At 36.4% G+C, this 10,728-nt stretch overlaps 1 protein-coding gene across 1 annotated transcript in view; it reads left to right on the top strand.

The window, feature by feature from the left end:
• Positions 1–9,096, top strand: part of CACNA1I (calcium voltage-gated channel subunit alpha1 I) — a gene marked incomplete at its 3' end in the record, with an annotated part of 271,333 nt that extends 262,237 nt beyond the window's left edge. The window contains exons 16-21 of the mRNA XM_029284278.1: positions 4–395; positions 1,349–1,449; positions 3,230–3,353; positions 4,018–4,086; positions 5,078–5,262; positions 8,970–9,096. Of these exons, the coding sequence (XP_029140111.1) occupies positions 4–395; positions 1,349–1,449; positions 3,230–3,353; positions 4,018–4,086; positions 5,078–5,262; positions 8,970–9,096 (998 nt within the window). The remainder of the gene's footprint in view (positions 1–3; positions 396–1,348; positions 1,450–3,229; positions 3,354–4,017; positions 4,087–5,077; positions 5,263–8,969) is intronic.
• Between the last annotated feature and the right edge of the window lie 1,632 nt (positions 9,097–10,728).

Genomic DNA, 10,728 nt, shown 5'->3' with positions numbered 1-10,728 from the left:
ACCATGGGGCTCGGTATCATAGTGGAGGCTGGGGAAGCAGACGTTCCAGTTGGAACAACCTTGCTCGAGGACATAGCCTCAAACACAAGCCTTTTTCAGCTGAACACGAATCACTTTTATCTGGGGAGCAGCAGAGGATAACAGAGGCAGAACGAGAAAGGCCAGTAATTCACCATCATCGACGGACATTTTCATTGGATACTAAAGATTCCTCTGACCTGGAGTTGGCTCCAGCAGTCTCATCCGGTCATAAGCCATCATGGAAGATAGGAGTGACTCTAGGGCCAAGCAAGCACCAGGATTGCAATGGCAAAATGCCCACAATCGCTAAAGACATCTTTCCAGAAATGAACAATCGGAAAGAACATGGAGAAGATGATGAAGAGATAGATTATGTAAATATTCATTCATTCATTCATTCATTTAAATGTATTGACTACACACCTTATCACAAGGTAACTGGGTGATTTACAATATTAAAAAGATAAAATACTACAAAACTGATACACAATAAAAAGATAAATACTCAACTTTAACTAAAAGATGGGGAGGGAGGGGTAGGATGAGCATATCTGTCAACAACCTCCAACCTGAAGCCCCCTCATAGGAGCCCCAGGTCAACTTGCAGAGCCAGATCTTTAAGCTGTTGTGGAAAATCAGGAAGCTTGGAACCAATCTCACTCCAGGAAACAAGATGCTCCAAAGGGCAGGTGCTACAGCAGAGAAGCCTCTTCTCCTGGACCCCGCCAGCCGGAATATCTTGGCTGATGGGGCCAGATGGGGCAGGCCAATCCCATTGGGATGAGACGGTCCTGCAGTATTTTTTCTACCTTTACTAAAAAAAAATGGAAAATGAAAAAAAATATAGTAAATGAACAATGTTACAATATTACAATATAACAATGTACAGTGCAAAAGAAAAATCATAGCAAAGTTTTAGTGTGATTACTTCTACAGTGATCACTGGAAGAAGATCTCACAGTAACATTCCATTTAGAAGGAAAAGAAGATTAAGAGAGAATCCAAGCGGCTCAAGGGTCTCAAAGCAAATTATTTTACTGCAGTATTCTAGCTGTTGTTCATCATTCTTCCATTCCATTCCTATATAATAAATAATTCCATCGCAGACCAAAGCAAACTTTCTGAATACTCCAACCATGACATCATTGCGTTATGGGTATGATCTTTGTTGTGATTTTATAATCTGCAGAAGGTATATTAGATAGTGAACAACTAAAGCTGATCAATCAGTACATGGGTGATTTTTAGTTGGGCATGATAGATACAAGGGAGAAAGGGAAACAAGTACTGCTCAACAGCTTCTGATTTTCTGCTTCTGCCTCTACAGAGCCTTTGTTTCCGAATAAAGAAGATGATAGAGGCCTACAAGCCAGATTGGTGTGAGTTGCGGGAAGATTGGTCCATCTATTTATTCTCACCAGAAAACAAGTATGTTTCATTTCCTTGTGTTTTGGGGAATGGAGATTCAAGAATGGGTTTATCACCCTGACTTCAATTTTATTGTAGAACTGATTTAATTACTTGCAACAAGACTTTCTATTGTGCATTCATGTTATCATAATACAAAATTAGAAACAATAATGAAAGATTGCTCCTTTTCTTTCCTTCTTCCTTTTTTGGTCTTGCTTTTCAATTTTGCTTTTCATATTTTCCAGGGAAGCTGTACTGTCATGTTATCTTAAGACCAAGTGGCATAAAACATACATTGTCATTCCATTCTCCTGATTTTTTAAAACTGTTTTATACTTTTCCCATATTACACTGGCTCTTTTTCTCCTGTGATTATAGTTTCAGCATATTCTCAAATCATATGCATTTAGGTTTAACCACTTTGAAAATTTTATCAGTGAAGATTATTTGGAGCTGTGGAAATTACTTTACAATATTTTCTTCCACTTTCTCCTTTGATCTCTGTCAGCATAACAGGTATTTGCAGGCAAGAAATTTGTTTCTTCTGCATAATCACATAGCATCTATATTTAAACCTGCATTCTGTCCTAATTAAGCAGATATGCATATACTTACCATACTTAACAACAACACCATGACTGCCCATTTCATGGATAATTACAGCAGTGTGTTGTGGCTTGTGCCATGTGTTTATGGAGTAAATACAAATTCTATAATATCCTTAACCTTTCAAAAGGTTCCTATGTCTCCCAAATTACAAAAGTATGCATTGGTGTATCACATTATAAAAATCGCATTCATGAACATGTGGTTGCCATGCAATAATTGCATTTGAGAAAATACAGGCTCTTACAACATGCCCTGAGCAAATCATTTTGCATTTCAATAGAAAGTCTTACAGAAACTGAGGAATTTATTTTTGCTTTTAAAATGTGAGTTGATTGATCAATTATGTACCATCAAGCAAATGGGAGAAAATAACTACAGGTACTCCTCAACTTACCTACAGTCGTTTAGTGTCTGTTCAAAGTTATAACAGCACTGAAAATGACTTATGACTGTTTTTCACACTAACAACCATTGCAGCATCCCCATGGTCACATGATCAAAATTCAGATGTTTGGCAGCTGATTCATATTTATGATGGTTGCAGTGTGCTAGAGTTGCATGATTACCTTTTTTGACCTTCCGACAAGCAAAGTCAATGGGGAAGCCAGAGTCACTTAACAATCATGTTACTAACTGTACAACTGCAGTGATTCACTTCACAGCTGTGGCAAGAATATCTTAAAATGGGCCAAAATTCAGTTAACAAATGTTAAGTGACATTTAGTAACAGAAATTTTGGGCTCAATTCTGGTCATAAGTTGAGGATTACCTATAACTCTTTCTATTTTTCAATTTTATTAACAGCTAAAGTTTAATGTAGTACCCCTTTCCATCCCCTATTTGCCTTATTTCCTTTAAATCCTCCAGGTATCTCTGTCAACCAGCTAGGCACAGCTTTTTCTACTCAGGAACTGAATTTTATTTTTTTTAAGGCCATCAAGGATGAAGTGATGTTTGTAAATATGGGATTACATCACCAAGAGGAGCTTGTTCAGTATAAAATAGGCATATTAAACCTTTGGGGGATGAAAAAAATGTCTGAAAAGATTGTGTTTGGAAACTGGTGCTTTGCCACCAAATGTTGTTAATGTGAACTGGGGTGCATGGGGAAGCCTGTTATGACCATATATGTCTATTGTACATATATTCATAGATAACATTTTATAGTTTAGAACCAACTGTCTTCCAGATTTCGCATTCTCTGCCAAACTATCATTGCTCATAAGCTATTTGATTATATTGTCCTGGCCTTCATTTTCTTGAACTGTGTTACTATTGCCTTGGAGAGACCTGAGATTGAACAGAGAAGCACTGTGAGTAGCTTTGTATAATAATGAGTAGTCTTATAATTTTAGGAGTTAGAAACTCATAAATGCCTTCTTCAGCCTCTAAATAGTACTGTATATAATAATTGGATTTAATTCTAAGGATTCGCTTTATGCTGTTCAGAAATATCCAGAGACATTTGTTTTAGAGAGTAATAAAGGTCATATGGATATAAATAGTATTCAAGTGGTAGAAGGCTGTTCTTGCTTCTATTAATGCTTAATGTCTGTAAGACAGTGACTGGACTCCCAGAAAGACAGATCTGAAAGATGAGGAAGACCCATCTCCTTGTGCATGCCTGCATAGTGTGATAAGGGTATAGTAATACAGATAATATATTTGTAATTATATTTATATTTTTAAAGACATTTGTGTCCCCAAATAAGAAAAAATCTTTAGTTGCTGGTTGATACAAATACATTTCTGCCTAAAAGGAATTTAATTGTATGATTACTCTGGGAGAGAACAAAGCAAATTATTTAAAATACCAGGTTGGGAGATGCTTTTGAGGCAATATACCCAAATACACTATATTTTCAATCATAGCAATTCTTAACCTTAATATAAGCACCATTTCCCAAGCCTGTAGCAATAATTTAAATGGAAAGATACTTATTATATCTATTTTGAGGCTGCCTTTGATTGTTCTAGGAGAGAATCTTCCTCACGGTGTCCAATTACATCTTCACAGCAATCTTTGTTGCTGAGATGACACTGAAGGTAAGTTACCCACTGCCAAGTCATTCTTGCTGTGCTGGCTCAACTAATCTCTTAAGTGGAAAAAGAATGCCATTTTCACAACTATTTTCAGTGAATAGTGTCACAGATTATCTCAGTGCTGTGCAAATTCTGTTGAGAAAGGATTACCTTCATTATGAATTGGCTTTGTTTGCACTCATTTCAACATATAGAGAATTAGATTTAGTAACTGTTTAACATTATCATATCATCAAGTTCACTACATGATTCCCAATTAGCTAGAATTAATTTAGAAAGAAGCCCTAGGCAGGGGAAAAGAAGCCAGATCTTTGGATGGAAAGAAGTTAAAAGCTTGCACATTTCAATGATGCTTCCCCCCAAATATTTATTCTTTTTTGAAAAAGAGAAAACCCATTTCAATCCAAAAATAAAAATGAATAAATGTTTAGCATGGCCTTGGAACTTCTTTTTTCAATTTCTTCCCACAGACGGAATCTGTAAACATTTTATAACTATGGTACTCTTACTTATCTAAAATGAATAATCATCCTTATGAGGATGAAAAGTTGTGTACAATAAGAAGGAGTAGAGGTCACCAGCATCTTGAAGTTGATTAGTAACTTTATAGAACATAATTTTTGGAGGAACTAGTCAAAGCTTCCATGTGTATGTACACTTTGAGAGGAAGCAACTAAATTTCATTTTTAATGTGTGACATTGTGCCCACAGGAAAAAAAATGATAATAAAGGATATCTATCTATCTGTCTGTCTGTCTATTCTAATTCCTCTCTTTCTCAAAATTTATTCTGCTGAAAGAGATGAACAACATGTTGACACAGTTGGTTATTGTGTTTACGTTCATTCTTTACCCATCATTATTATTACAATCGATTCTATGACCTAATGAATCCATCTTTGAGGAATCGGAAATGTACCTCACTAGAGATGTGACTTAGCTTTATTGATTCATGGTTTCATTTCTCATGCTCATCCAGTCCTTAATCTTTCTAGGTAGTCTCTCTTGGTCTGTATTTTGGAGAACAGGCCTATCTACGCAGTAGTTGGAATATCTTGGATGGCTTTTTGGTGTTAGTATCCATTATTGATATCGTAGTTTCAGTAGCCTCTGCTGGAGGAGCCAAAATCCTGGGAGTGCTAAGAGTCCTCCGACTGCTCCGCACTTTACGCCCCCTGAGGTAAGATCCAAGAAATTAGACCTTGTCTATATAATAACCCTGCTTGGAAAATTTGAAAAATACATTTTGTTTTGTCTCATATGTATTTAGTACGGTAAAGCCTCTCTCGAATCATGCTCAGCTGCTAGTGTTTTCATGGACATAGACAGGAGTTTTCTTGGCAACCATAGAGAACTTAGTTACCATTCCCCAACTCCTAATCTAGTCTATAGATTTTCTGGTAATCCCCATCTCCATACTCAGCAGGTTTGACCCTGCTTGAGATTTTTAGAGCAGCCAAAGTTGACTAGGTGTAAGGATTATGAAAAAAAATATCAGTCACTATTTGAAATTAAGGCAACGAAATTTATTTACTGAATTAATTCAGTAAATAAACTTTGTTTCCTTAATTTCAAATAGTGACTGATTTTTTTAAAATTAATTAATTAATTAATTCGATTTGTATGCCGCACATCTCCAGACATTTAATTAAAATTCACTATAAAACATTAAAGCAATAAATAAAGATCACAAATTTAAAATTCAATTAAAATAAAACTAACCAGGATGGAGAGGGAGGGAGCAGAGTGCACACAGGGAGGAAGTGGGGTGTTACTTACTCCAAAATGCCACCTCCAAAATGCTGTATCCCATTGGGGCCCCAGTCTAGGTGGCACAGCCATGTCTTCAAGAAAGCCAAAGGGGAGGGTGCAGATATCCCCTCGGAGGGTACGATGTTCCAGAGGGCGGGAGTCACAGCAGAAAATTCTTTGGCTGGTGGGGTCCACAGCACGACTCTTCTGCCAGTGTGGGTGGGGTGGGCCAATCCTATCAGGATTTAATTTAAATTTAATCTCTTAAAAGAATAATATTAGTTCTCTCTATCTCTATAAATATTGTCATTTGTAGAAATCCTTTTTCAGTTATTATGAATATATTAATTATTTTTCAGTTTGATTGAGGGGTGAAGATTGCTTGGTAAAAAAACAATTTCCAAAGGAAATTCCATGAAACTTGTGAATTCTCCTTAAAGTTATTTATTTAAAAATATTTGGAATACTATGCAGTATAACGTTGAATTAAGGGGTTTCCAGTTTCCTCTAAGTAGACATTTGCCCAGCTAGATTTGAAAGAAAAATAATAATTTAGAAAGTATTGTCATTTTTATTGCTGCCCCCAAATATTAACTTTAGACTTTCCCACATTCATATAATTTTTAATGCACTAATTCAATTACAATGTCAGATAGTGAGGGAAGAGAGGCTACCCTACCTTATGCCCTTAACTAAATCAATCTTTTCTGATATAACATTACTTGTGTAAATTGTAGCTGTTACTTCTACATGTATTTAATTAAGAACGATAAATTTTAACAGCTGGTATAAGGAACAGCAGTTTAAAGAATCAAGTATTTTAAAAATATCCACTGCAAACAATAAGATAGGCATTTTGGGGGAGTAAAGAAATAAATTATCTTGAATCATTCCTTTATAAAAGTGGACTTCAACCTTTCTGCATGATTTCTTTGCATCTGACAGTATACAGTTGTGATGAAGGCTTTGATCCTTTTTAACATTAGGGTTTTTGCATCCAACCATGCTTTTGACCACATCTCTTAAACACATGTTGTGTCTAAGAACAACTATTATTGTGTCTAACAACAACTATTTTTCTCATTTTTTTCAACATATTAAGCAATTTGCTTCCATTCAACATAAAACAAAGCAATATTTTCACATATGGGGGGGTCTTCCCTGAAAGCTTTAAAAATGCATTGATAGAGCATTTTTCTCCAGGACTCTTGTCTATATTTACTTATTTTTTATTTCTTTATTTTCCCCCCCTGAATCTCAGTTATGTTCCTGTTATAGAAGTGTTGGTGTTATATTTGAAAGAAATATTTCTATCCTATTGTGACATGTTATTTAAGTTCTGTAAAGAAAAAGCATTTAAAAAAAAAATTCTATGTTTTCCACTATCTTTGATACATCAGCATCCACAACAGGGGTCAATACAGGCAAACTAGTAGATGTGGTATCATGATCCAAGTATCACACATACAAATATAGAGGGGGTTAGGCTTGGATTGCAGTGCTGCCATTCTACCTGTTTTGACCATGGAGATGAAGATTTGAATTTTGTTCTCCTCTGTTAGGAGACTTAAAATACCAATCATTATTCTCATTGTGGTCCTCTGACCTGGTTGTTTTCCTACAGATATTTCATTACCAGACTAGGTAAGATTATCAGTAGATGAGAGACTGAAATTTTTTGGTTGTTTATAACTTTATATGCTTGCCCTGATAATCTTGGTTGCACTAATGATGTTACATAGCCTGGTAACAAAATGTCTGCAAGAAAATAGCCAAGCTTAGAGAACCAACCATTTAACACACAACTATGGACATTATCTTTTGCCTTCAAAGTAATCAAAGTTGATTGTTTTATTATTGATCTATTTATAACCTTCCAACCAGGGAGTGACTCAAATAAGTGGCAAAAAGATGAAATGGTGCATCAGTGGACTAATTAATAAATAAATACAGTCCAGCACAAAAATAGATAGCTCATGAGAAAAGAATAGCAATTAAAAATGGTATTCCTGTGCCAAGTTTCGAGCCAGCATCTAAGGCAAACATTATACCCATTAAGTGAGCAAGAAGACTTTTTGTAACATACCCAGCAGCAACTATTATTCAGGAAAAGCAAGAAATGCATGGTGAGCTGGTATTCCTACCTTTACAAAGTGGCCAAAGTGTTCGCCTATTAAAAGCAATGCAGCAGAGAAACTGTATAGCAGGGATGTCAAACTGCCGGCCTGCGGGCCGGTTTCATCATACCGGAGCCGCGCCCACCCCATTGCCGGCAATGGCAAAAAAGCTCTGATACATTGCGTGACGCCATGTGACGTCACGAGTTTGACATGTCTGCTGTATAGCAATGCTTTGAGCCACCAGAAGCAGAAAAACACTATAAGTAGTCCGCAGGTTACAACAGCAGTTTTGATCAACAACTCAGTCGCTAAGTGACATGGTCTAAGGCATGATGTCACATGATTGTATTATTTAGGGACAGTCATTCCTGCAGTCCAAGTTGCTATGGTTAAACAAAGACATCACATGATGGCAACATCTGACTTCTTGCAGGCTTCTCCATTGATTTTGCTTATGGGAAGCTGTCAAGGAACATCAGAAATCATGATTATATGACTGAGGGATGCTGCAACCACTGAAACTCCAAGATCCTATTATAATTCCCTGGTATTTATGGTTGTAGCAAGTTTAAACTTTGTTGCATGAATGGTCATAACTCAAGGACTACCTGTACTTGGAAAATGGACCAGAAAAATTTACCCAGAGGTCATATTTCCAGTGGGCATACAAGGCAATGTCATCCATTCCTACTCCTCAAAATTAGTTGCTGGTCAATATGGACAATAGACAATCTGACTATTCAGGTTAGCCCTTGGAGAAGAATCGCTTTTAAAAGTAATTTCTTTCATAGACGTTAAATCCCTTAGTTCCTTAGTTACTTTTTTCTACTTTTGAGAGAGGGTTACTATCTGATAAGTTGTTTGAAGTTTAACTTTTGGTCTGATTTGTTAAGATGAGATTTCCCAAACCAACCATCTGGCAGAACTGCAAACCAAACTCTCTTGGTATGATACTTCACATAGAAAGTGAAATATTGGGTTCTAAATTATAGCTCTCACAGTGCTCCTTTCTCAGGGTCATCAGCCGTGCTCCAGGTTTGAAGCTGGTGGTTGAAACTCTCATTTCATCACTCAAGCCTATTGGAAATATTGTCCTCATCTGCTGTGCTTTCTTTATAATCTTTGGAATTCTTGGAGTGCAGGTATGGTACAATTTTACAATTTTAAACACTTCTGAAAAGTATGCTTTGAAATGTCTTTCTAAAGGTGCCCATTAGATATGTCGGGATTCCAACTTTCCCAGTTCTTAGCTTTGGTCTTTCTTTGTCAGGCATAAAAAATCAAGGCAAGGGTCCAATTAAACTGACATTGTTAATCCTGCATATGCATAGGAATCTTCTCAAGCACCTTCTTGGAGTTAGATAAGGATCCACGGAATTAAAAGAGGGTTGGACTTAGTTCACTTGTGGTTACATAGGGATTCTAGGCTGATCTCTCTTTTAACTCCACCCCCAGGTTCTGCCACCACTCCTCATACATTCTTAGGGATAGAATGTATGAATAGAGTTCCATTTCTGGGCTGCCCTTGTTTCCCCAATCTAACATTTATTAATAATCAACATGTCCAATTTCCCACATATGATGATAGTTCAAAGTAGGTACATACTGTATATGTCAAAAAGAGGTGCTGCAAGTTTTTCTCTATCTTTGCAGTACCATTATTATAGACTATTTTCTTTGTGCCTTGGATCTCTAATAGTGGCTGGTCTTATTACACCGGATTTTTTTCTTGTATCTTTTTTGAGAACCTTTACTTAACCCAGGTAGTAAAATTACCGAAATGAAGAACTAGATAAAAGGTACACGATATTTCTTCCTTGTCTAAAGTTTGATTGTTTTATAATCCAGACCTAAAACTCGGTATTATTCTACATCAACCTAGCATCCTGAGTTACGACTTTACTAATCTGGTCAGAGATGAGATGCCTTAAGACAACAATTTAATTATTATTATTATTTAAAAAAAACACTTTTCTTATTTCTCTGACTCTCCCCCACGTTTCAAGCACAAAATCCTCCTACAGCTGTTTAGAGATGGAAAGAAATGGTATTCTCTTTATTTTGGTCTTCATCTGTAAGAGTGGGTAATGTTTCTATCTTTATATAAAAATATACTAGAGTCTGTATTGCCTATTTCAAGGAGGAACAACTTCAAAATGTATAAGAAGTGCAGCAAATAGTTTCTCTTCTTAGAACATAATCTTTATGGATTTTCATAGGGCGGGCATATGCTTCAGTTTGGTCTCCTGGCAACGAAAGGTCTACAGCCAATTTGTTTTGGTCTTTTATTTATTTAAATATAAAATATCGTTATTGATTTTTGCTAGGTAAAGATGGGAATGAGAGGATTCTGTGAGGCAAACTGCTCACATTCTCAATTTTTTAATCTCCCAAAGTCATTGCCAAACCACTCTTCTGTGGTGGATTTGAAGCTATTTTTTGGAACTAGGAGTGAAGAATAGAAGTAATTTCCCTTTTAGCGACCTTCCTTTTCCATTCCCAGCTGTAATACTCCAAACAAATGTAAAAAAAATGACCTGAAACCAGGTCATTGAAGCATATAGCTCCAATCTCCCCTTCTTTTTTTATAATCCATGATCCCTTAATTTAGGGTAGAGTTGGGGCAATTGGATGGAGCCGAGCATTTACTGGCTGAATGCAGTGGTGGGATTCAGCCAGTTCATACCACTTCGTCAGAACTGGTAGCTAATTTTTTGTTGCCCAGACCCAGAATGGACTTCCGGAAGCAGCATCTACACAGAGAATCGGTTGTT

The sequence above is a fragment of the Protobothrops mucrosquamatus genome, unplaced genomic scaffold (genome assembly GCF_001527695.2).
Source record: "Protobothrops mucrosquamatus isolate PMUCROS unplaced genomic scaffold, P.Mucros_1.0 scaffold486, whole genome shotgun sequence".
Lineage (NCBI taxonomy): Eukaryota > Metazoa > Chordata > Lepidosauria > Squamata > Viperidae > Protobothrops > Protobothrops mucrosquamatus.
This window is presented reverse-complemented; position numbering and strand designations above follow the sequence as displayed.